The sequence below is a fragment of the Rhamphochromis sp. 'chilingali' genome (assembly GCF_963969265.1).
Source record: "Rhamphochromis sp. 'chilingali' genome assembly, chromosome: 2".
Lineage (NCBI taxonomy): Eukaryota > Metazoa > Chordata > Actinopteri > Cichliformes > Cichlidae > Rhamphochromis > Rhamphochromis sp. 'chilingali'.
In genome coordinates this window covers 21,423,614-21,451,437 of record NC_137930.1, presented here as the reverse complement: position 1 = coordinate 21,451,437, position 27,824 = coordinate 21,423,614, and the positions used below count along the sequence as shown (strand labels likewise).

At 39.4% G+C, this 27,824-nt stretch overlaps 1 protein-coding gene across 1 annotated transcript; it reads right to left on the bottom strand.

Moving 5' to 3' along the window:
• Positions 1-478: 478 nt before the first annotated feature.
• gpsm1b (G protein signaling modulator 1b) lies at positions 479-27,824 on the bottom strand. The gene is made up of 14 exons (XM_080864302.1): positions 27,580-27,824; positions 15,148-15,369; positions 13,543-13,678; positions 13,289-13,431; positions 12,060-12,183; positions 9,958-10,073; positions 9,576-9,731; positions 9,380-9,488; positions 9,175-9,289; positions 7,246-7,316; positions 6,982-7,152; positions 1,989-2,151; positions 1,616-1,821; positions 479-1,492 (listed from the first exon to the last, which is right to left on the bottom strand). Exons 1-14 carry the CDS (start codon positions 27,639-27,641, stop codon positions 1,292-1,294), a joined length of 1,995 nt encoding a protein of 664 aa, XP_080720428.1. The 5' UTR covers positions 27,642-27,824; the 3' UTR covers positions 479-1,291.

Here is a 27,824-nt window from a genome sequence, read left to right as displayed (position 1 = left end):
GATTTAATGGTGCAATTTAAAGTTTACCAAACAATATATCATGGTAACAATTAGGGTACAGGTTAGCATAACTTTGTTTGCAGAATTTGTGCAGAACAGAATGTAGGTATAATATAAACCTTCAAATATTCTAGAAGAGGGGAAGCCTGTTTTCCCCGACAGCCTGCACTCTTCATTTCACAGAGGTAATACTACATTTTGGCCACCGAGAGGCAACATATAGTAGCAACACAGAGTTAGCATTGCTCACCGTGTTAGAATTTTCAAAATATGACACACGTGTCTCATTTCTTATTTAATATATTTGCTTCTAAGTCTATTTAAGTAACAATAAAGGCAGTAAGTAGCAGTAGTCCATTATCAGAATTTTTTGAACACAAAGGGCAGCAGATAGCACCACTTTAAAAGCCAAGCAGAAACATAAACTGGAGATTAAATATCACACCATCGTACTTTTGAGCCTGTGAAATGTTGCAGATTTTGTTTTGTTTTTTTGCTCAGTAACATTAGCACAGCATGTGAGATGCACTTTTTAAAGGCATAGATTCGCATAAATTGCATTTTCGTGGGAAACCAGACTTAAATCAGTGTTTTAATTTAACCAAATATAATCACTTCGTGTGGATGGAGTGCAGTTACCAATAATGGAGAAGTTCAAATTGACCAAAGCATTTTTTGTCATAACACTGGGGGATAGGGTTTGTAATACTGTAAATAACAGCACATTTCTATGAGCAGTGGGGACCACGAAAATCGAATGATAAAAGCAGCATTGAGCACTTCAGATATATCTGTCTCAAATTTTCATTATCAGGTATGTTTTTAAGATTCTAAGATTCTCTAATGTCAACACTGTTTCTATAAATAAGTCTTTGTGACTTCCACTGTAGCTATCTATATTAAATGTCCATATTATACAATGTGCTTCTAGAAGAAACACATCTGACACCCGTGAATACAATCTTGAGTCAGATTCTTTTTTTTTTAATGCTGATTAAGGCATTAGATTAAATATATATTTAATATTTGTAATCATGTCACCCCCACACTTTCATTTTCCTCTTCTCTGCATCACTGAGGTTAAATTCTGCCTGTTTGCCATTATATTTACACACATTTAACATAATACACTGAGCAACATTTAACAGGGCAACATCTATTGCACATTGAATTTGTCTTGTTATTAAAAAGCTTGTTAGTTCACCCTTTAGTACTGTCCTTAAATGTTGGCTCATCCTTTCCTTTTTTCCTGCTTCCATTTTCTTTGACATGAAGCTTTATTCACCAAATCCTAGCTGGAAAATCCGCTAGCTGGCTCGGGACTTGGGGACGGAGGGCTTTCCTGGTCATCTGTGGGCAGCTGGACGCGCTGCTCGTCCATACGCTTGGCCTGCACCCTCTGGATCAGACTGAAGAAGTCTTCATCAGGCACCGTAGGGGCATGGGGGCCCGCTTCTGGTGGGGAGCACCGCTGATCGTCAATTCTAGATGACTAGAACCAGAAAGAGCGCATACAGATTATTTAATATAGGATTCACATTTGCTAAAGAGGCAACCTACATAAACAATACAACAACCACATTTCAAATTTATGTGTGTGCTAATGTGTCATTACCTGGCACTTAATAAGCATGTTGAAGAAGTCATCACTGGGCTCTTGATGATCTCCCTCTCCCACCAGGTGACCCAGGTTGTTATGAGTAATCCTCAGGCCCGGGAGGTTACCAACATTAACGCGTTGGTCATCAAGACGTCGACTCTGAGAGCTGGCGATCAAATCAAACAGCTCCTCTGTCTGGGGGGAAGTGGTAATTGCAGGATCTAAAGAAAAAGGGGGGCGGAGATATCCCAGTGAGTGCAAATGATCTGGTAGATCCCAAACCTTTGCAGGGATGAGCTTTCAGCAAGAACAGAGATGCCATAAAGAAAGCAGTTAATCCTAAGATAGGACACAAAAGACATAAAAGGCATATGCTGTTGTCACAAACCTATCATCTCACTCAGGGATGACATGGAGGTTGCGGCGCCTTCTCTGTTGTCTCCATTCTGTGGCTCATCGAGGTGGCAGCGCTGGTCATCCATGCGGCTGCTCTGGAATTTGCTGAGGAGGTCAAAGAAGCAGTCTTCAGCAGAGGGGTCACGGCCCAGCTTCTGCAACGAAAACAACAAATCTCTCACTTTAAGCACAAAGAGCGTCTGTCTTATCTGCCGAGTGCCTGTTTTCTCATTTTCTTATTTTTTGCTGCTCTGTCTGAAAAGATACTTCCTGAAAGTGAGGCAACTAAAGTATTTCAAGCGCACTTGATTATGATGAACTGCTCGTACATTAAAAAAACATTATGTGCAGGTGACTTAATTAAGCTCAATGCCATTAGGAGTTGCATAATGAGGATTTTCAAGATAGCCAGCTCGCGGAGGTGAAAAATAATCTGATTAACTCACAAGGGATGGCACTTCTGAAGAGACTACCTTGACCTACATACGGAATGTGATACAAGCACATAAAATGAGTATCAGCTGCAGCAAGTCATATGGCCCAATGACCATCAACTAGTAAAATCAGATGGAAATCTTTTAAAAAAAATGTAGCAGCTGCCACAGAATTATTGAACTGTTAAACATCATTTTGTGTATCAGATCTAGTCAATGGGTTAGTCACATCGACTGAATGCCATTTTTGTGTTACACTGACTTCCCTGGAATCAGTCCTCCAGCAACAGCTTTCTGCTGTTTATTCTGAGATAACACCAAGAGGTTCTCTCGCTCATATCCTGCTGAATGATGCTTTTTTTTCCTTTTAATTAAACACAGCCAGAGTCTTGATAATACACACAAGTTTGCAAGTGAAGTGGATAATTTATGTGTGAAACAAATACCCCGTGCTAGCAAAGCAGATGTGGAATTTATTATGTTTGAACAATGCTGCTAAATATTGTGGCAGTCGGGCTACAATATCATACCTCTGAAACAAAAGCTTATCTGCCAGACCGGATGGCAGCAGATGAAATGAGATGTTAACACCATCTCAAATTAAAATTAAGCTGCTGATCCAGCGATCATCTGATGGAAAACTGCTAACAAACCAACTTTCACGCAACACATCACAAAGTGCTAGACTGAAAAGAGAAACAACTTTCAGCTGCATATTTCACAAAATATTAAACTACAATCGTGCAAAAGGGTGGTGGGCTGCACTTCGAAATAAACATTTGTGCATAAATGATCACACTTGCTGCATTAACTCTCTAGACCCTCTAGAGCTAGGAAAATATGTGCTATATAATACTGTACATTTGTCAGAATAATATTGAAAAACTTGTTACCGGCCAGTAATTTTGAATTTAATCTATTTAAGTTTATAAATTACAGCCTAATAGCAATTCTTTTTTTCTTTTTCAAAAGTTTGGCTTTTCATATCTCAACATTGAACAATCGACAACATTCGCTGCATTATATTTGTGACACAAAAGTGCCAGAGCAGGTTAACTTGGGTCAATGGCACTAAAATCAACACAAGCTGATGGGGTCTTCCTTATAAAAGTTTTCTGGTTGCATTCCTCTCCCACGCGCAGCAAATATAATAGACTTGTTCCAAATAATCTGTTTTGAACACCTTCAACACCGACTACTGAACAGAGCTCAAATCACTTTGCCTTACAGCAATATGTGAAGTAGGTCAGCAGACACCAGATTTCATGCATCTCTATTCTAAGAATCACGTGTTTTTCAACTTCTGCATTGAAAAAGTCAAACTGTTGTTTAAAATACACAAAAAGTTGTACTATAGATCATAAAGAAACGTCTTTTTTTCCCAACTCTGCGGTATTTGCTCAGTGAAAACAGCAAAATATCTTTACATGCAGTGCAAGACAAACACACTAACTGCAAATAAAGGCACGCTTCGGTATCAAACGTGAAAAGAAAGTGAATACTCCCCGCTAAACCTTAGCGGGAAGCCATTTTTCCAAGTTACAAGACAAAAAGTGAGACAACTTACCAGCAGCACTTCTTTGTCCTCTATCTACCCTTCTGTCTCATGTCTTTATGAGCTCTCTTTCTGTCTAGCGCTGTCCGCACGTCTGGCTCACACCTCCTTCTCCCCTACTTTCACCCACCCCTTTACATCACTCTCTGCTTTCCTACTACCTACCTCTAATTTCCTTGCATTCTCCTCTTCCAGAGTTTTTTTAATCTCTACCAACCACTGCCGCCTCCTCTCTCTCTCTCTCCCTCTGTGTCTATCTTACTCTCTCTGTGCAGCTCTCCAGCAGGCCATTTTTGTCCTGTTCACTCACTGTGGGAAAACAACTCATTATGGAGAGCTGGGGGGGGGGGGGGGGGGGGGGGTTGACCCTATGGGGAGAGTAGAGCTTCTCTGATCAAGGTCACATTATCAGCTAAGAGGGAGGGCTGGTATGGACAAAGGGGAAGAGGGGGAGGCAGCAGGGGTAGAAAGATGGGTGGAGGAGTACAGTTATGAGTGAACTGCATGCGAGCACCCATTTCCATCAGAAGTCAACTACTCTCAGATGGCAAAAAACACCAATATCTTCACTTACTTCTTACAAACTCACATGACTGGGCTCTATAAACACACACCCAATGTGACTTAAAGCAGTTTCCTCTCTGTCTCTATGTGGATGCTGTCGTTTGCTTCTCTGTATAGGCCAACTAATCAAGTAGGCCATATGGAAAGAACAAGAGAGAAAGGAACACGTGATGATGGTGAGAGAGGAAGAGAATAGACAGTAAAGATATGTGTGTGCTTGCAGAGAGAGACTGGGAGTACTGTCAGACCGGGACAGTGAATGATAAAAGGAAGTTCTTCCTAAAGTATAGATAGGTGACAAAATGAAAGGAGGACCTGAATCACTGACCCCCAAAGCGAGGGGGATCTGGTGACTTTGATATGCTTTGGTGGGCCTTTTGCTTGATGGTTTAGGTCTACTTCCCCCCTTAGAAGGAAGTGATTAACTTTTTTCTATGATGAAATTTTTTAATCCTGATGGGAGAGGTTTCTTTCAGGGTTAACCTTCCCCTGTCTATAGAGTATGAAGAGGGAGGCCTTTGCCAGATTTCAACCAATGTAAGAAAAGCACTGCTTATTGAGTTCTGTGTCTTCTACATAACTTTTTCCCTGGTACATACAGCCTAAACTGCCTGTCAGTGCATTTATCTACTTTTTGCATGTTTCTGATTTTTAAAAACTAGAAGGACACAGACACTGCAGACATCCCCCACAGCGAGCACTCAGATCAAACATCATAATGATTTATTCATGAACAAAGCGTAACACCAATTAACATACACACCATGTACTTAAACCACAAAGGAGTAACACTAAACATCACTGAAATCCCAATTAGACCCAACACTCTCTCATAGTCTACACTGCTGGTGTGCATTGCATTCACCCTCTACCTAGGGCCCCTTTCTCAGGAGTTTTTCTACTGATATGTCATTGCAAACCATCTGCTGGTTACTTAACAGGGAGGGAGTAAAGTTTGTCAGTCCTCAGTGGCCCATTAACAACCCGAGCCCCAAGCATGGAGCTTGGCATGCCTGTTCACAAGCTACTGGTGAGGCTAAATTTGTGAAACAGTTTCCATTCAAGTGTCATTAAAACTTGGCCGGTACTTTTTGGGTAATCCCGACCCTATCAAGCAGGCGCAGTTGACACAAGCAACGAGTCGTCTGGTAATATTAAAAACTAAGCACGATGCAGCTTTTTCAACCGACTCGAGAGCTAAAGTTAGCTTATCTGCCTAGATACACTCGCTATGGCAAAATCAAATGTCAAACTGCATGCTGCAGATGTAGCATGGAAAAAAAGCAGAAGCACGAAATGCTTAGCAACCGAAGCAGAGGACTTTATCCCCTATGGTTTCATCAAAAATCAGCCATTAACTTGTAGCAAAAACAAAGAAAAGTCGTAACATCTGCAGCTCACAGATACACAAATGGTCTTAAACGGTCTTAATGCTAGATTTGAAAATAGGTATGACTCAAGATCACCCACATTTACTTCTGTACTTCTATTTCTACTTCGCTGTGATAAACTGTTATTCCTAAAGCCCTGTAATTTTCACTCTTTTTTTTTTCCCGCATGTCACATTACTAATAACAACAATTAGCAGTGCCACAGAAACAAGGCATGATTAGGTGCTGTGGTGAGTCAGACAGAACAGCTGTGGGGGGAAAAACATATCCATTAAGAATCTAGTTTATATTATTAACAGAGAAGTCACTTTTACACTGCAGAAGACATCGTTTACCAAAGTTATTTGAAATTAATGTATTTTCTCCCTCATTTTTCGCTTTAAAGCAGAAGCTACAATGAACAGAAAAGATAAGAAAGCGAAGTTAAGTGAAACATTCACCATCTCACAGTCATCTCGCGCTTTCTACAAAATTATCTCCACCTTTACTCAAATGCACTGTAAGAGATTGCACTGAGGCTCAGGTGTATCTTAGAAATATGAAGCTGGTGAAATGAACGCTCATCAGTCCATGTACAGTAAATGAGTGTCTGTGTTATACTGTAACAGAAATATCTACATTTTCTTGTTATTTCAAATGAGTCCATAAACAGAAATGTCTACTATGCTTATAAAGCTTTTGTGTACAGTTTAAACAAACTGTTATTCAAGTGCTGGTAAAATCCTATAAGAAAAATCCTTGACATTTTAGGCTTCTTGAAACTGTAAAGCTTGAAATTAAATTTTAAGTTTTTTGTTTGCTGTTATCAGCAAAAAAAAAAAGAGGGGGGAGGGGTTAAAAACAAAAAGAGACACAGGAACACACCTATACTTTAAGAATTTTCACTTGTATTCCATGAAATGGAGCTGGAATAACTACTGTTTAATTTTTGATACTTGTTGAAGATCAGGTTACGAGTGCAGTGACGAGGCAATAAGGATATGATGTGAGGTCGGGAGTCAATAAGTATTTAATAAAAACAGCAACATTGAGGCCACTTACTGGCACTGGAGGTGGAACTTGCACAGTGATGTCATCAGTGTCCACGGGTGAGTCAAACCACAGCCTTTCCTCTGATGACTGGCTGTCAGAACAGCCTTTTCTTTTGCTAGGCTGCGACAGGTGACTCTTAGATCTCCTCGGTATACTTTCCAAGTCTTGGTTCTCACCATTCTGCATGAACAGAGCATGCTGTTAGAGGTGGATCACAATGTAGGCACATTTTCCTACAGTGGTTTAGAGACATGTTCAAATAATGGAAATCACCTTATCTGAAGAGTATTTCCACAGTTCTACACTGTCCATGCTGTTTCTCTTGGTGAATTTGGGTCTTGCTCCTACAGGACAAAAAAAACCCCCAAATATTTAATATTGCAATTTTGGGTTTTGATCACTTAGACAGTCTTGAATCCCATTTATGAGCCGATTTAAGCTTGCAAGCTGCCCTTTGTTTATCTTTTATTTTCGCAGTAGGCTGTAATCTCGGCTGTGGTCCCATGATGTTCGGTGTGGATATGAGGCTTAGGCCGACCACTAGGCAAGCAAAGTGAATAAGAGTCTGTTTTCCAGCTCTGCTCCAGAGGGAAATGTAGGACATGGGTGTGAATTTCTGCCTGGAGGATAGTTTATGAAAGCAAATATCACAGAGAAGCCAGGCAAACTGTTCAGATATTACAGTTTCTACTCACTTTATTATACAAGGCTCTGATGTCTATGTGAGCTGGTGGACCATTTGAGGGGACTCAATAAAACATTGTTGTTACTCGAGGCCTGATATGGCTTACGGACAACCCATCCTCCTGGACCACAGAGTGAAACAAGTATCTTTATCCTACCTCATAAATATGCACACACCACTTGTTTTCTGTCACATTTAGCCTCAGTGCAGATTTAACACACCGTCCCACGTGGAGTTTGTTTTGCATTTATAATTTTGTGCACACATAAAACATTGTAGTTAGCTTGCTCAGGCCCACACATACCACACAGAACTTGTGCAGTATGTGTGGGCCTAATCGGATGAGAAAAGCCTTTAACTGCACATTTACTAACTACTTCAACAAAGTTCAGAATGATTCTTGTTTTTACAAGATTGTTTTTGATTATATATATGTAGTGCTTAACCATGACCTGTCATAATAACAACAAAACAGAAATATTTTAGAAATCTGTAAAAAAAAAAAAAAAATTAAATACAAATTTGCTGAAGTGTATTTATGTGTATTTAAGTAACAAGTAACCAAATAATTTCATCACTAACATTTTCTGTTTAAGAATGCAAGTTAAACAGGTGTGATTTGGCATCTTAAGCAAATATTTTTTCCAGCTTTTTTGTAAAAATTTGTGGATAATAGTAATAATAATAATAATAATAACAACAACAATGATGATGATGGTTATTATTACATTTTACCATTAAAAACATAATTTTGATTACACAGTCTGCACATGCTAGCAGATTAACCACTAAAGAAACATAAAAATGTATTAATTTAATGCAGATGTGTGTATATATGTATATATATATGTGTGTCTTAGTGATAATAAGCACTATCCAATGCTGTTCCATTTATTGTTTATGCATGCATATGTGTAAGAAGCCTTTCCTCTCAGCCTTGGTTTGCCTTTTTTCTGTCAGCTGAAGAAACAGACATTGCAAACCACATGAGGACGTTCACATTACATATCAGCGATAAGCAGTTTTATTTGGGGAGAAGCGATAGAGTAAATGCAGGAGAAAGGTCCTGTGTTCTGGATTGGTGCATTTATCTGTGAGAGAAGTTAGTATATGCACATACTTTGAAAAGAAGAAGCACCGTCTTCACACAATTGAGCAAAACAAGGAAGTTAATACTGAGCGTAAACAACAGCATGCTAACAAGCTACATGATACAGTTTGTGCGCTGACATATTCCAGACACACACTTTGTTGCAAGAGATCATCTCTGTGGGACCTTTGCTTGAAAGTACCTGACCAAACTAATCAACAATTATATTTTTTAATATTTCTGAGCTATTTCTGTTTTGGGATCTTGTATTCATGTTACCATAGCAGGTTGTTTTTCATGCTTTATCTACTGTGACGATAATTTCCCAACTTTCGACATCAATAAAGTATATCCTAAACACAAAGTCCAGCATGACCACATTACCTTTCATGTAAAAAAAGCAAAAAAATAATAATTTCAGTGCTACCTTGCATCTCAAACTCTGAACTTGAGGGTGAAAGGTCGCTCTCAGTGACCCCCAGGGCCTCCATCAGCTGATCCACGTTCATCCTGGCTGTCAGTTCACCATTTCTGTCTCCAATCTGCGGATGAAATCAGGGACAAAGAGACAAAAAAATTACATAAAATGCAAGCGGCCTTTTTATATTGTTGCGCTTGTAAAGCTTTCTCACTTCTTTAGAGATTTCCAGGTGCTTTCTGGCATAGTAAAGCGCTTGTTTGTGGTTCCCTAAAGACACATATGCATTTCCCAGACTCCAACATGCACGGCCCTCTCCAACCCTATGAAAAAGTGAACGCACAACATTAAAAAAAACCTGTTCCTGTGGTCATTTGTTTGGTTTTCTTTCAATTGTTTTTAAACAATACCTATCTGTTAGCTCCTGCGCTATGTACAGGTGCTTGAGGTGATAGTCTATGGCCCTCTCATACTGCTGTAAAAGAGTGTAAGTGTTGCCCAGGCTGTAACACGCTTGAGCCTCCATCACCTGATCCCTCAGCTGCCTGGACAGTTGCAGAGTTTTCCTATAGGAAGGAAAATAATGGGATAAATAAGGGTTGGGAAAAAATGAAGAAAATAGAGGCTAACAAAGGAATGCGAGAAACAGGGTACATGAATAAGAATGATGATTAAACAGCTACATAGCTATTTCACTACATGTACTTAAGCATTCATGAGATATTCTAAGTGGTTAAAATTGTTTCATTTCTCCTTCAATCCACTAGATGTCAGACTGCACTCTTTCCTCACCTGTAGTACTCTGTGGCTGTGTTGAACTGTCCCAGGAATATCAGGGCATTGCCTAAGTTACTGTAAGCTCGCCGTTCAGCTGCTTTGTCCCCGAATTCTTTGGCAATGGATAATCGCTGTAAATGATGACAGCAACAAGTTCACAAATCAAGACTTTTAATTTCAATTGTTAACTTTAATGACAACAAGTTAAATCCTCCTTTCACTTTGCTTTACTTAGGTGCATTTGTTTTACTTGGTGCTCAGGCAGAGAGATTTTTCACAAGTTCATATTGGAAGCTCTGTAGGAAACCTTATTTCATAAGCAGAGGTGATGCTGCAGCAGCGGTGCATCAAATCAGCTCCTCTGATTCTCTCCATAGGAAACCTCTCCTCTGCAGCATACTGATAGATTTGTAACAGGGAAGGAAGGGGAGAAATCAGTTTCCCACTTGTGGAAAAACTTGGTTTTCAATAGAAAAATGGAGGGTGGAAGCCGGAAGCCATGCTTCCCGCTGATTCACCAAGAAACCAATTTTGTCCTTTTTCTGTATGAGTAGCCATCAATCTCTGCAAACTGTCCGCTAGGGCAGCTTTAGATAGATACCAAAGCACTGAAACACACACTTTTACACCACATGTACCTTGATAAGACCAGCAAAAACATCTCTCAGGAACACCATCTGCTTCACTGACTGAAATTAAATGAACTGTACTCTACTCTGACTGAACTTAGAAGCTAAACGCTCAAGTCATGCAAATGTTTCTGATCTTATCTCAACACCAAAGCAAATTCGGTGCGGGCCACCTGTTTACTTCTCAGGTGCATTTAACAGATAAAGGAGGCTAAAATAAAGAAAATGTAGTTTCACTCAGTGCTGCAGTTCAAACATCCAGGATGTCAAGGCCACAACAGTAAGGACACAGGCCACCAAAACCACACCAGACAAGGCAAAACATATGTAAAACATTAGGTTCATCTTTTACATGATGTTGTGAAACAAATTTGGAAAATGAAAGAGCTTCATTCAAATCTTTTGGGGTTTTTTTTTTTTTGCTCAGCCAGATGCAAATAACATTTGTTCATTAATTCATTTTATTTCTGTCTGAAAATACTGCAAAAATACTGCAAAACAAGCAATATTTTCCAAAAGCAAAGGGAAACAAGAAAAGAACAACTTTATCTCTGCAAAAAGGGCACATAATATAAACAAACGTATATGCAACTACGCTTTATTCCTTTTAGAATTATTATTTATCTATTTACAGTACTGTGCAAAAGTTTTAGGCAGGTGTGAAAAAATGCTATAAACAAAGAATGCTTTCAGAAATATAAATAATTGTTTATTGGCCCCAAATGTACTCTGCAGCAGGACAACAACCCCAAACACACAGCCAAAGTCATTAAAAACTATCTTCAGCGTAAAGAACAAGAAGTACTGGAAGTGATGATATGGCTCCCACAGCGCCCTGACCTCAACATCATCGAGTGTGTCTGGGATTACATGATTAAGATCTATGGTTAGTTCTCCAAGATGTTTGGAATAACCTACCAGCCGAGATCTTTCAAAAACTGTGTGCAAGTGTACCTACAAGAATTGATGCTGTTTTGAAGGCAAAGTGTGGCCACACCGAGTATTGATTTGATTTAGATTTGGTGATTGATGAAAATAAATGATTAACACTTCCATTTTTGAAAGCATTCTTTGTTTACAGCATTTTGGTTTTGCACAGCACTGTATTCCATTCCACTTTGTAGGTCAAGTATGGAACTACGAGTGAGCAGCACATTATCTAAAAAGAAATGGGATTTATAAATTCTTTGACTTGGTGTAATAACGCGATTCTTGTAAACATTTTTATTGAAATATGTTTTATTGAGTTTCCTTACTTAATTTACAATCTATTAATACACCTAAGAACTTCAACATCATTCACCCAAACATGATATGTATGTATCACACATGTATTATATGATGGGAGGCCACGGCTGCTGAACAGCTGCACAGTGAATGGTCCAAGCTGGAAAACTGCTCATATGAAATCATTATGGCTGATACCTCCCACCTCTGCATTACAGCAGTGCGATCTTGAAACTTGTGGATGAAATGTGGATTTCTTACCTGACGGTGGAACTTTATAGCCTCCACAAAGTTACCCAGCAGGTAGTGGGTGTTGCCCAAGTTCCCGTAGGCCCTCCCCTGAGCAGCTCGGTCGCCAAGCTCTTTGACCAAACACAGGTTCATCCTACACATCCAGGCACACGCATTTAGTTGTTATTGGTTGTTGAACTTTTTTTTTGCATTCCCATTTTTATGTGTAATCAACAGAATTGAGTCTACTATGCGAGGTATGACATGAGACAACAGCTAATTAATTGATGTTGATATAAAGCAATTACTACATTCATTATAGTTAGAAAGAAACCAAAAAAGTGAAATATTAATTCTTTTTTTTTTCCAAATGGGCTCTTTAAGTTACCCAGGAAGATGAGCTATGTTGCACACACTTCTATCTGTAAAATAGTGTTTTTTCAGTGTACCCTTTTTCTTATGTATTGGCCATATTTTCAGAAACACCAAATTGGCACTAACTGCATTTGGTTTCTTTTTAATGTCATTTACAGCCTGCCCGTGAACATTTCAGCCCATAATTTATAAAGAAATAAGATGATGTGTTGCAATATACTCAGTGTGTTGTACTTCTTGTGTTGAAAGACAACACTTCCTTTATCAAAGTTCAACTGAAGACTTTATGCTGTAAAACCTGCATTACAATAAGTTTAGGCCAGTTTAGCCCCAATTCAACCCTCTCAACATGTGGAGGAGAAACCGGGTCAAGGACCTCATCATGTTTACCTGATTGGCACACATTATTTAACTTATTTGCTCTTATCTTGGCATATTATTGACAAAGATCTTGGTAAAATAACAGCAGGAGAGTAGAAATTAAAATATTTGATAGTATGGTGAAAATAAAATGAAACCTTCATTATCACAGTGGTGGTACCAAGACTGTATTAAAACAGATTTAAAAAATCTTTTCAAAGTCACCCTCACCCCAGTCATAAAGACGGTAGCACAGTGAGGGCTGTGACGGTTGCTTTTAATCATCAGGGACTCAAAAGTAAATTCAGTGTTACACACATGTACACTGTTATTCTGTTTAAAATGAGAAAGCAGCCAAACCAACTCTCGGCCACTACTTGACAAAAAAGGGAATTGACAATATTCAAAAATCATCAATAGTACCACAAAACGCAGCAACATTCGTATGTCAGAGCTACTGACTACTGTGACTCTGGTAGCTGTTCTATACATTCATTTGCTCTACAGGCATAAAACATACTTACTCGTAAAATCCAGTAGCCCTTTGCAGTGTGTCTCTGACATCAGGAGGCAGGTCCCCTGGTTCCTGGGTGCAGCCCCATAACTGCTGTTTGCCCTTTGCGTGAAACACGTTCCCCATGTTATACAGTGCTCTGGCCTCTCCAACCTTCAGGACAGTGAAGAAACACAGGCTGCCACTATCTTTTTCCGAGAAGATTTTCATATTTCTGTTTGTGTTGGTTTGTTTGGATATCCAAATATATGTACATAATCTTACCTTATCGCCCTGCTCTTGAGAAATGTCCAGGTGTCTTTGGCAGCAGACAGCGGCCTCATCGAAACGCCCTAATACTTTTAAAGTGTTACCGAGGTTGCCGCTGGCCTTTCCTTCTCCAATTCGGTCTCCTATTGTTCTGTGGAGGAAAGACATCTTTGGTGATTAGTGGCAGAGTTAAAGACCAAGTTATTGCTCGGAGATCTTGCACCATTAGAATCAAAATCACTGCTTTTTTGAGACCCCACTAGTTAAACATTTAGATCAATCAGTGATCTACACAGCTTTTATTTTAAAAATAAATAAATAAAATAAAAAATACACAATAAGCTTGGTGTACCACAAACTAAATATCACTGCAATTAATATCTACAACAGACCGTATTTGATTACTGTCATCTGGTGAAGAAAACAAAGTGAATCAAGGAAATCAAATGTCACTTTAAGGTTGTGGTTTTGGTCACTGTTTCTGTTTTCCAAGACTGTTTTTTCTGGACCTAAAATGACCATCCACATCAAGGAATTTGTAAGATATTCAGTCATATTGCTGCTATATTACATTTATTCAACAACGGGCTATTGAACATAACTGATTTCCTTTATTTGTTATACATGTAAAGTTATACACAACCCTAGAGAGTCACTGACAATGCATTATAAAGCATAACAAGCACTAAATAAAGCACCATGTCCACTAATTACTTTAGGCTTAATCATGCATCGCTGAATCGGAACTTGTCAACACGATTAGTTCCTCTCTGGTTGCTATGGCCTACTTTCTCTTCATGCTGGAAGTGAGAAATAATTTCCCCATTGTGTCGTTCTCCTTTTTTCACTTTCACACTTTGAAACTGAGCAACTAAAAGATGGTATGCACTAAGTGCTTGCAGTTACTATATGCTCTTATGAACCTGCTACTGCCACATTGTTTCATTATGTTATTGTCCTCTAGCAGGCAGCCCAGATGACCCACAGGAAGCCACGAGTTATCCATTTAGCTAATGAATAACCATTAAAATATTGCAACAACAGTTGCCTACTTCCGAGGACCAAGCCCCAGTGGCCCTGGTGAGACTGTAATGTAACAAGGTAAATCTCCCTAGGGTTCTTAATCAGTTCCCTGCAGGAGTACCAGCTGCACTAACTGCAGGAGACCAGATTACTCACAAGATAAATATCCAGTTGGTATTTGTCAACTGTTACTACGTAAAAGTCTCCTCACTTTTTTTTTAATTTCTTTGTCTGAAATTCATGAAGGTTTCCATGCATCAAATCATCTAAAGAAAAAAGGGTGGAAAAGGCTGTTTTCCTTTTGAACTGTGTGTACATCAAATAACAGAACATAGCATATGATTCCTGCATACTGGTGCACAGTCCTCTTATATGTCCGTGTGATGGATGCAGTACGCATGCAGGGTTTATTGATCTGTGTATAAGTTCCCTTATCGTAAAGATGCAGTTCTTCTCAGCTAAAGATTTCAAATGTGAAGTTTATTAACCATTTACAGTGCAGCAAACAGATTGTTGAATAAGACTCCCGAGCAGCTCAAAACAAGCAGCACAAAGCTGAGGTGAATGTTTTACTCATAGCTTGTGCACATTGCTCACCTTGCTAAGGTAAGGTCATGTCTGTGGTATTCCAGGGCTTTGCCATACTCCTTAAGGTAGAAGTATGCATTGCCCAGCTGGCTGTAGATGGCACTGAGGGTCTTCAGGTCTTCTGTGCCGACCTTTACGGCTGCTTCGAAAAACGCTGTTCCCCCTTTGAAGTCCCCAGCCTTGCATAGCCGCTCTCCTTCCAAGGCCAATTCTAAGCACGAGGCCTCCATCCTGCACGATACACGCATACAATAAAGTCATGAAACTAATGAAATAAAAACATTAGCCCGATCACAGATTAGGACATACAGTAAACATGGATACCATTACAGTCGCAGTGAAATATACTTTCACAGAGACGCAGTATCGCCATGACAACAAGGTCTGTAATAAATTCTGTGGACTGTTGCCTTAGTAACTGAGTTTGAGCTCGATGACGAACACCTTGAAAAGGTGATACACTTTTAACTGCTTAAATCAGTTAACAGCCTGATGTTCGAAGATGTACCGTTCTCTTGCATGTTCTGAGATTTTTATGAGGATATGAAACAAAATAAGACAGAGACAGAGTGTCCCACCCACACCAGAGAGAAAACATTTGAAAAACAATATGGTTCTCTACTGACTGCAATTTGAGACAATGTCATCCATCCACTTCCTTAACTGCTTATCTACTTCAGGGCTCCGGCAGCTTAAAGCCTACCCCCAGCTGTCTCTGATGAGAGCAGGGGTACACGCTGGATAGGATGCCAGACCTCTGCAGGGTTAATGCATGAAGTCTATGAAAATCTGGTATTTCTGAACAGCTAAGGGGGTTAATATTTTGCCCTATGTTGCACTCCATGCCTTGAAGTTAACAAAACTATGTTTCAGAGATTGAAGTTGGCTGCTGAGCTAAAATACAGCAAAGCATCTGTGGTGTCCAGTCAGAACTCACTGTAAGCATACAACAAGGCTTCATGAGTGAGCTATATCCAGAAGTATACACCCTAAATGCATTGCATAATCCAGGATAAACAAGACCAGACAGTTTAGTAGTAACACTAAATTCCAGATAAAGTACTAGAATGTAGAGATAAGCAAGGATTATCCTTGCATCTAATCAAAAGGCTTTGCAAAAGGCTCCATTCAAAAGGTAAAGAGTCGTACCATTTGCAGTTTTCTGCATTACAGCTTATTTATTGTCAAATCGAAGACGCGAATGCATCGTCATTTTTGAGGCAAAAAGGATTTACTTTGACGTGAACAGTCATTTAAAGCAGCTAATATTACACTATCTTCTAGTCAGATTTCATAACATTGCCCTAATATGGAATGTATGTGTTCACCAAGGTCATTTTGGTTTGTAAAAACTTGACGGGTTACTTTTGAGTTTTGTTTTTTTTTTTTTTACAGTACCTGTGTTTTTGCTTGGTCCTTGTTTTGTCCACATACACCTGGAGCTCCAGAGGTAAAGGCTTTAGCATAGCTTGAGGTCGGGGTCCACAGTGGACAAGTCTACACACGGCTCTCTCTGCTCCAGTCAGAGGACAAGGCTCAGATGCCATGATGGTATTGTTAAGTAAAACTAACTTTATCAGAAAACTCTTAAATGAACTCTGTAGAGTTCATTTAAGTACTATGCTTACAACTAAGAATTCCTCTCACACTTTAACAAACTGCGGTCTTATAAAGTTTATATTTCCCAGCTTCAATAAAAACCACCATATCAGCAACATTACAACAAACCTGGACACACTCCAATTGTAAATTCTAACCACAGTCCAAAGCCAGCCGAGAAAAATGTGTGCTATTCAAGTCCTCAAGATCGCTCCAAAACTACACAGTGAAGCAACCTGCAGACAAAACAGTCCAGAGGGAATTTGAGATCATTCCACACGAACGTTGAGCTCCAAAACAAGTGAATTTCTAAGACGTCACAAGTTTACAAGTTTATGTTTTATTAATCCAGATGATTTTAATCAAGTTAAGATATCCATTGTTGTTATGTAATTCAGTTCCCGCTACTCCCAACAGAAAATTGTGCTCATCTCTAATCCTCTTCAACTTCTCCTCAAGTCTGACCCGGAGACCAGTTGTTCTATCAGGTTTTAAAAGAACAGGGGAGCATGATGACAGACCATTCTGGGCAAGAGTAGAGGAACAGTCAATGATTACAAAGTGAATACCTTATATCTAAGCTTGACCATTGCCCCAATGAGAGGCAGAGAGAAAGGATGAGAGAGACAGGGATGGCTAATCCAATGCCCTGCACCTCCTCAGTAGAGACAATACAGCACAGTGAGTGGCCTAAACAAATCCAACTACATGCTGACACTAGCATAAACATTATTAGGTCACCAACCGAGACAGATGACACTGTGAGTAAATAAGACCTAAGGGACGTATTAAATAAACTTATTTTCACTAATAAGGAAACACATGTTGCTTTTCTGTTTTTAATCTTTAGATTAATTTTATTTTAAAGCTATAAAAAACACTTCCTGCATGAAAATCTTGCCACTATGACACACATGTCCAACTGCTTTCAAAGCACAGAAAGCACAGCTACATTAACAAGTGCCCTACTTAACCAAGACAATGTCACAGGGGCAGCAAGCAAAATACAAGCTAAACAAGGGATTTACAAGAGATCTCTTCACTACAGCGTTGTTTTCCCCTTTTATTAAATATCAGTCTATACAGTAACATGGAAATATACATAGGAATTTACATTTAAGCGGGTTTTTTTCCTATTTTTGCCGTCTACATGTATATAATAAATACTATTTTTGCCTTTTATGGCAAAATAACATGATAAATTGAATGCAAATAAATTACGTATTAATATTAATTCTCAGTGCACAATGTAATAAAGAGAATTCAATGATTTTGATTAGTTTCCCAGAAATCTTGCTTTCAGTATGCAATTCCTCCTGCAACTGGATACAAACTTTCATTGGAAAATGTAAACAGGAAGAAAATGATTATTTCATTTTTCATAGCTGAAGTGGAGGGCAGTGGAACAACCACTATAACTGTATAAACTATATTAGGAAAAAGGAAGGTGAAGAGAAGAATGAGTAGAAACCAAAATTAAACCATGAATTTACACCAAAAGAGTGTTTATTCAGTGGAGCTCTGCGGCTGAAGATCTTTCAAAAGCTGGTGGCATTATTTTTACAAGATCCTTATAGAACTCAACCCACTACAAGGGATTGGAAGTTCAGGATTGTCGGATATATATATATAGTTTGCAACCATAAGTCTTGTTCTCTTAAGGTAGACTGTGTATTTTGCTCGTGCCTGCTAGGAGGTGGCTCACTAGAAAGTACCCATTGTGAAATTAGATACTACTTTACAAACAGGAGAAACATGCAAAGCCAACCATCGAAGAGTCTTGGAACGTGCAATACTGAATTGCAACAAAGTCATCAGTGGTCTAAAAATACAAATACTAACAGGGTGGCACAATGATGCAGTGGTTAGCACTGTCACCAGTCCATTTCTATTACCCAGTCTTGTTTAGAAATTAAGGTTTTGTGTGAAAACCTCGATGACATCGAAAAATCAAAAATGCATTAAATTAGCAAACTACTAACAATTAAATTGTGAAGTATTGTTGGTTGAGGTTCCACAGCTCTTTGTCTTTCAGCTAACATTAACAAATTTTGCTGTTGTTGCAGAAAAACATGCTGCTAGAGCAAAAGCGGGACTCTCATCACCTTTTTGTATGGCTGACAATAACAAACAAAAGTCCAGTCTCTGGAATGTGGATAATCTAGTTCCCACCGTAGATAACAGTCCTTGAAAGTGTATAACGTTATCTTCCTGGCATACATAAAACAGCTACTTCTTCAACAGTGGAGGAAAACTTGCCAGCTCTGTAGTCCTTGCGCCCTAAAATGAATTTTGCACTAGCCATAGCTAAACAACTTGCTTAAAGACAGACCAGCATCAGAATGTGCCAAGGCTACCCTTCAGTGCAAACAGGAAGGTGGAGCAGAGCCTAACAGCCATAGCCAGAGGGATGAAAGGCATAAGGTTGGTGCATATACAAAAGAATACAGAGGCGATTTACTTAAAGCTGATCAGTTATATCAGCGGCATGTCAAACTCACTTTGACTCACTGTGAACACCCACCCTCCCGTCAACATTTCTATAGTAGATAGGATCTGTAGAGATAATGAAAATACAGGTGAAAGTAGGGCTGGGCCATATCACACCGTTCACGGTAATACCGGTATACTGTTAGGCAATGATAAGAAAATGAAATATTGCGATAGAATATGGGTAAAACGCGCATGTGCAGTGCCTTTGTTTTTATATGCACATGGTGGAAAAAGCGAATGACAAGGGCGAAAGCGGATTGTTGAATGAAACAGATGAACCAGAATTGGTTCGTAAAAATGCTGCAACTTCAGTGGTGTGGAACTAGTTTGGCTTTCATCCGTCAGATACACACAAAAGCACAATTTTTGGTAAAGCATGGAAGCGGGCCGTCGCTATTACCGTGTTTTTCAGAAAATAAGGCACACTTAAAATCAATCTTTTGATTTTCTGAAAAATCGACAGTGCCCCTTATAATCCGGTGTGCCTTGTGTATGAATCCTGGTTGTGCTTACTAACCTTGAACCGACTTTATGTGGTACACAGTGCTCGAAAATCTGTCAAAAGATGTTTTAGTACAACTTTGACAAGCTACGAAGGAGCACCGCTTGATGGATTGTCGGAGCATTATGGCTACCATAGTCGGGAGCATCACGGAGTAATATGTACTGTGCTTCAACATAATATTACCGTATTGTGTGTGTATAACCTCTTAAGTTTTGTGGATATTATACATGTTATGCTGAGGATATCTCAGCCTGTTTCCACTGGAAATGTCTTTCGGTTAAACTGTCAGCAAGGAATTTGCATAAAAAAAAAAAACAGCTGCTTGTTTCAGTGAAAATACACTGAGGGTTTTTTGCACTAATAAAGTTGCAGAGTTATGGTCTCGAGTCAATTATATCTCGGTTATATCATTATCGCAAATTTTTAAATATATATTGCGATAAATATTTTTGGCCATATTGCCCTGCTCTACTGGTGTGCATGGTCTGAGGAAGTTCTGGTGAACATTTGTTAATAACTTTGTAATGAGACAAATGTTTGCGCATTTAATCACAGAATGTTGACAAATTCATGTAAGAAGATATTGATGTAGCACAGATTTGTGCATTAAATGTTTGAATGGACTGCTTATGCAGGGATTTGTGCATATAGAGTGTTTGTAAATAATGCTAAGAGTAGGTGGGAGGCACCAGCCAAAATGTTGATCTACCCAATCGTCAGTGCTATTGTGATTGGATGAGAATTCAATTTATGGCTGGAAGTCACAGATGTGCAAGAATATGAGAAGAAAAACAAAAAGACAGCAAGTCTGGTTAAAGACGGTGACGGGGGCCTCAGTTTGTTAAAACACAGCCGAACAATGAAGGCTTGCATTGTAAAACTGTGGCTGTGGAAAAGGGTGTTGCCTTAATAATGCCTCGCAATATTTTTAAAAGCTTGAGCAAAATCCAAACTCTGCAGTTGTAAAGTTGGAAGTCAACACATCCTCACTCACTTTAATCAAAGTCTGCAAACTAAACTTCAAGAGGCAGCCTGCGGGCTGACTCACACACAAAAAATAAAGAATAGAGGGGGGAAAAGTTGAAGCAAACAAAGAGCAAAATTTCATGGCAGGATTTCCACAAAGTGACATTCATTCTTGCCATCGTTGCGGTCGGAGTAAGAAGAATTTGTGCCAAACAGTCGGCCATTCTCTCCTCTTATTACCCCCTCTAATTGTTCTGTTTGGGAGACACTCATCTCATAATAGCCTGCTTGTGGTCTAACAGAGACAAACTCCCAGCGCTGTTACCATGGCGTCAAGGAGTACATGTAGCACACTGGGCAGGTTTCAAGAGTAAGTAAGAGAGGCAGAAGTGAGGTTAGAGTGCAACAATGTCAGTGGAAAACAATATAATGCTAACAATAAATATTTGTCAAATAATTAGATATAACCTATATAAATGTGAAATAATGCTTCATCATTAGGCTAAAGTGTAAATGCAAGTTTAAAAAAGCTCAGAAGACAAAGACGGGGAGTAAAGATGAGACATCCAAATGTTTACGTTGGTGGAGGTTTATGGAAAGGTGACCTTCAACACATAAACTGGTCATGGCTACACAATGCCTACAAAGACGGGGACAATGCGCAGTAGCTCAGATGTTAAGCTTGAGTTGTAAGTCTAGACTAAATGTACACTGTAGGTGCACTGGAGCAGCACGCATTACGCCATAGCCTGAGCTGTAGCTTTATGTGCAGCTCCCCCGGAAATGTAAGTATACACAACTATCACAGTACTGTAACAACTATTACTGGTCCATTTGGAATTTACGATTTAAACAGAGCATATTGATTTGTGCAAAGATACAGCCTCTGTGCAACAAAATGTAACTAGGGCTGCCACAAACGATTATTTTGATAGTCGACTAGTCACAGATTATTTTTGCGATTAGTCGACTAATCAGATCATCATCCATTGGACGTAAAACTACAGCTTACTGCACCAGCAGCATCTGCTCTTATATAACTATCATTAGCTTACAGCTTTAAGTGTTCAAGGTATGTGCTAACTAAAAATAAAGACAAGATGATAGTTCATTAAATTTTAATGAAATTTGCAGATTGTTTCGGTGAAGTTTAATAAACTCCTTGCTATCTAAAATATAACGGGACACCGGAGTAAATTCTCGAGCATCTCACACTTCTGATAATCAGTTGTCTGCTTGACGTTTATTCAGCTGTGTAAAAACTATAACTTTAATCTCAGCCAAACCGATTTACTCAGGAACAAATAAAATACTAAAAAAAAAAAAGCCAAAGAATAACATTGTTAAGTTATCTAAGTGACTTATATATCATGTTTAACCTGAGTAGCGAAAGACAGCGGTGGGTTTGAAAACGATTTGCCAGGAGTCCGGTGTTCTCACGGCTCTAGTGAGCCTAGCTCCCGGCTAGCTATCGAGCTAGTGGGTAACAGACGTCTCTGAAAATGTCGGAGCGCTTTTGAAAATATGTGGTGTCCTGATAAACTGAGCAGATATTTGAGGTTTACACAGCTACATTCTCGCCTGAAAATATGTTAAACATTTATTTTGTGACCCAGAAAGAATAATAAGAGTAATATTAAAACTAAGTAGCTGCCGCCATTGTTGTAAACTGAGCTGGGCCGCGCTATGAATTCTGGGACACAGCTGCTTCTTCTTCGGGGTTTAACGGCAGCTGGCATCCTTGTACATGCAGTGCTGCCATCTTCTGTTTCAGTCCGTTATTACACTCTTAAATCCTGCCACTTATTCCTGCGTCTTTTGTGATCTTACAAAGCTTCAAACGACGCGTCGACTATTAAATCAGTCGTCGACGATTTTGATAGTCGACGTAATCGTGACTAGTCGACTAATCGTGGCAGCCCTAAATGTAACAGTAACAGACTGTAATAAATCCTCCTGTCCATTAAAAACAATCAAATTAGGATGTGTTATCGTTGTTTGTCTCACTGGACTCATGCTTTTGGCTTGCAAACTTGATGCTTTTTAGTAATCGTAACTGGCATTCAGTTTAAACAGGCAAGGCTTGTTGATTCGGAGATCAGATTGAACTTTTTCCTAATAGTGTGACCTGGAGGTGTGGATCGAATGGGAGGGAGAGCCTTCAGTTTTCAGGTCCCTCTTCTGTGGAACCAGCTTCCAGTTTGGATTCAGGAGACAGACACTATCTCTACTTTCAAGATTAGGCTTAAAACTTTCCTTTTTGCTAAAGCATATAGTTAGGGCTGGACCAGGTGACCCTGAATCCTCCCTTAGTTATGTTGCAATAGACATAGGCTGCTGGGGGATTCCCATGATGCATTACGTTTTTCCTTTCCAGTCACCTTTCTCACTCACTATGTATTAACAGACCTCTCTGCATTGAATCATATCTGTTATTAATCTCTGTCTCTCTTCCACAGCATGTCTTTTATCCTGTCTTCCTTCTCTCACCCCAACCGGTCGCAGCAGATGGTCGCCCCTCCCTGAGCCTGGTTCTGCCGGAGGTTTCTTCCTGTTAAAAGGGAGTTTTTCCTTCCCACTGTTGCCAAAGTGCTTGCTCATAGGGGGTCATATGATTGTTGGGTTTCTCTCTGTATCTATGAAGCGCCTTGAGGCGACTTATGTTGTGATTTGGCGCTATATAAATAAAATTGAATTGAATTGATTGTACCTACAGTAGCTTGCATTCACAATAGCTGTTATGCTGCAAATAAGCTCTACCAACCTTTGCATAGACTCGCCTGGTTCTGACATCTTCTTCCTTTTCCTCGTTGCACAATATTCAGTAAAAGCAAGCGTTGAACATTTACTACTAGCTCTAAATCCAACAAGGTCACCCTCACTTTCAGACACCACTGTTTCATGACCACATTAAAAAAAACCTCAGTGGCCAAATCGAGTGTAATGTTACTTCAGGTAATCGCTCAGCAGATCAGCTGACCTCAGTGTCTGCTCACAGCTGATAGCGCAGCTGATTCACTTCTGTACATTCAAAGCATGCCCACCTCCAAGCTGTGTCTGACTTCATTAGTGTCACATCTGCTGTCTTCGATCACGTGTTGGCTTTTGCTGCTGCTCTCCTGGTACAGAGCAGAGTCCGGAGGACATTTAAATTAGGGCTGCTCGATTATGGCAAAAATGATAATCACGATTATTTTCACTGAAATTGAGATCACGATTATTTGACGATATTTATTTAACCCTTTAAGACTTACTATAGAACCAAGTCCACCAGAGCTTATATTATTTTTTTTACATGCTGTAGTGCCATTTGTGGGAGCATTTCAAGTTGCTATACATCAATACAACTGTTATAGCCCATATTTTAATAATATGTATGCATTAAGTCCATAGTAATTACATAAATTGCAAAAAAGTGCAATAAACTACAAAAAAAATTGAAAATCGCTTTTGTTTTGTTTACATATATTTCTACTTGGAGAAATTTAAGAGGCTTATCCCTCAAAACTTTAAATACAATAAAGTTGCAAAAAATAGTTTACAACAACAGGAAATTTATTTTGAGTGTCTTCATAGTTTTATTTTGGAGATACAGCAATTTTTATATACTGCAGGAAAAACAAAAAACAATCCTATGATGCAAATTTGCAAAGAAAACAGCATGTGCATCATTTCACTGTGGGAAGTGTTACGAACAGCTGATAGGAACGGCAAAGCGTGTTTCTGGAATATTATGTTTTTGTTCCTGCAAGCGCTTTTTATGCAATTTTTGCAAAGCTATATGTGGAACGAAACCGTGACCGAGGACAAGCTGATGGCATAAGATGTAAGTACAACTCCTCCGGTTTCATAATGCAAAACAAATTATTGCGCTAGCTTACACGGTTCAGGTTCTACAGGGATTTAAAAATAGTTACGCAAAATGGAGCGTGCTGCTCTGACCGGCTTTAAAGGGTTAACAATGACTTTAAAAAAATAATATAAAATAGTGTGCAACACCACTGAAGTTTTTTTTTTTAAACTCTCTTTTCAACCAACGGCAGTCACTCTCTCCTCTCCAAATAACTTCTGCTTAGCTTTCCGAGCTTCCCTCGGGTCCTCTTAATCAGCGGTCTCCAACCTTTTTTGCGCCACGGACGGTTTATGCCCGACAATATTTTCACGGACCGGCCTTTAAGGTGTCGCGGATAAATTAGGGAGGGGCTAATAATCGGCTCAGTCATTTTTAATGATCGTTGAAAGCCCAGATCGTAATCGTGATTAAAATTCGATTAATTGAGCAGCCCTAATTTAAATAGCTATTCAACACTCATACCTGAGATTCTTATCAGGCATGTAGTTGGGAAAGCAGTAAACCCATTAGGATACACGCTGCTTCGGAGTAGTATTTAATTACAACTGGTATGTGACATCTCAACCAATTAATGGCCAGCAATCAAATTTACTTGGATTATATTTCATCATTAAAATCAGTTATACTTTTGTTTTAGCTGATTTAATTCAATTCATGGATTCTTATTTCATTTTTAAAGGCCTATACGTCCAACACTGTGAATCTTGGTTAAGCTAAGAAACTGTGCACTCAGTAATCCAGCCATAATTACAGAGTGCCATGGCTAGTTGTCAGGGAAACCAAAGAGAAACTCTCTAGGAATGCTTTCCTTCCTCAGTGCATGTCACTTTCAGTTAAAGCTAGACTCTCTCCTTCTCTCCTTTGTCTAAGTCTCTTGTGAAGCTGCATTTTTACTCTCTGCATGTTCTGTTTTCTAGAGCCAGGTTGAATAGTGCTACTTACACACACACACACACACACACACACACACACACACACACACTGTAGGCCATACGAAGGGAACCAAGTGCTGCAGGGGCTATGAAAACAAAGCAATGAACACGGCAATGATGTTAGTCAATCTAAGATGAATTTCAGTTAGTAACTACTGTCATTACTGACAGAAAGACAGGCTAGATTTAAAGATTTCAGAGTAAATCCCTTTCTCTAGCTTGCTTTTTTACGACACAAAGTCACAATTTTATAGTCAAATCATTTGTTACACGGCAACAGGTGCTGAGTCAGACATTTGTAATTTAAGTATTAGTAAACGTTTCAGTTTTCAGTCGCAAAAATCTAGTATAGGTTCAGGGAAAATACCATTACATGAAGTTTATGGAAAAACAACAGTACTATTTCCAAAGCTTACAAAACCGCAGCAAATAGTTGTTTTTGAGGGTTTAATTCAAAGTGCTTTGGTACTGAAAAAGAGCTTGTGTAAGTCTTGTCTTATTATTTTTAGATTTATTTATTGAATTAATGCTAATTATGTTTTGTGGCTTTTTTGTTGTTGTTTTTTTCTTTCTTTTTTAAAGATATAAAGATTGTTTTGTTCTCCTCAATCATCACACACACACAAACACACACACACACACAAGTGGACAAATAGGCTTTAAAATACTAATCTCTATAGCCGGACACGTTCTCATTTTAGGAAGAAAACAAAAGGATTTTACAGGATGGGTCAGTTGACAAATAAATCCTAAACATAACGTCCCCTTTGTGCTTGCCTAAGCTTTTTGGAGTTTAAAGATAATACACACACACACACCAAACCGTCATGTACAAAGGTCATGTGTTGAGTTAAATAGAGGAAAACCTATCACAGCTCTAATAGCAGTCCTACCCACCCCATGTGTGTGTGTATGAATCTTGTGTTTATGTTGGCAGAGCATATGATAACCTTGCAGGGTTTGTGAATGTCACTCCTGCAGCTTGACAATAGTAAGTAAGTTTAATTGTTGTTTTCTTAAAGTATCTAACATAATCACTTAAGATATATATTACATATCCCTTAAAGCCACTGGAATAAGGTATCAACTTAGAGTATACAAGCATGATTTGACTTTATATATAAACATGCCTGCTCCCTCACCCCAGCTCTCTGGGCAATGTTACCATAAATGTGTTTAATGTAGGATACTTCTGATATTCACAGTGATTAATGATAGTTTTGTCCAATGCATGACACTGGACAAAATGTCAAAATTATGTGATAAGTGGTGCTGAATCACACCGTCAGCTAGCTGACCAGATGATGAGACATCACATTTCTCATAAGCAAATGGATCATCTGAGATGAAATAGAGATGATTAATCATAAATCACAAACAACATAACATATGCTCAAGTTTTGTCAAACTTAACTAAAGTTCGGTAACACTGTCATTATTGAGTTCTTCATCATGCAAAAAACTAATAAATACTCTCACTGCCTGGCCATGGAGGACACAGTCAAATGTTATGCTAATTAAGAGGCAAATGGTGCAAGTATACATATTTCTGATGATCATCAAAGATGATTAAAAGAAACTACAAATGAAACTGAACGAGGCTGTGACATTTGTATCTAAACACTGGGTTTTAACTAGCAACGCTCTGAGAGCCAGTCTGTGTGCATTTGGGTTTAGGTCCATCACCCTTCAAGGTGAAGTTCAGCACACACATCGCACCTTAAAAACCATGCGCGCTGTCAGCTTGTGCACCCTTTAGCCAGTCTCCCCTTGTTACACCGCGTCTGCATCTTATGAGGCTCCTCTCAGTCTGTACATTCCAGCCACAGCCGCTCAGTGACCCGAGCCAGGAATGAGGCTTGGAGCTGGGCTCTGGCTGCAGCTGTGGCTGGGTCTTGAGCTCTTTAAATCTGTGAAAGCTTGCTGGTCAAGCTCCCCCTGCCCAGTTCCTCCTTAGTAAGCAAAGCTGTGAGCTGGCAGCCCTTGCTATTCTCTCTCTCAATCGTCTTACTTGTCTCTTTTTCGGCATTCAAGGACGTGCTACGGAGCTGACCCCCCTTATGATATACCGATGTACTTCCGAGGCTTCCTACCTTGAGTGCAGCCTCTTGCTGGCCAGATCCTGGTCCACACCGTTAGTAGCCGAATGAGCCATAACCTGGCTTGCTCGCGCCCGTTATGAGGGCCCTTCCCTGTATGCTCCAGAGGCAGCTAGCTCTTGTTTCTTGAGACCACCCTCCCTCTCGTTCTTCCCCCACTGTCCCCGTATCTCCCACTCTTCTTTCCTCATTCACCACAATAATGGCAGCAGCCGAGGAAGTGAGGTATTCTGCAAATA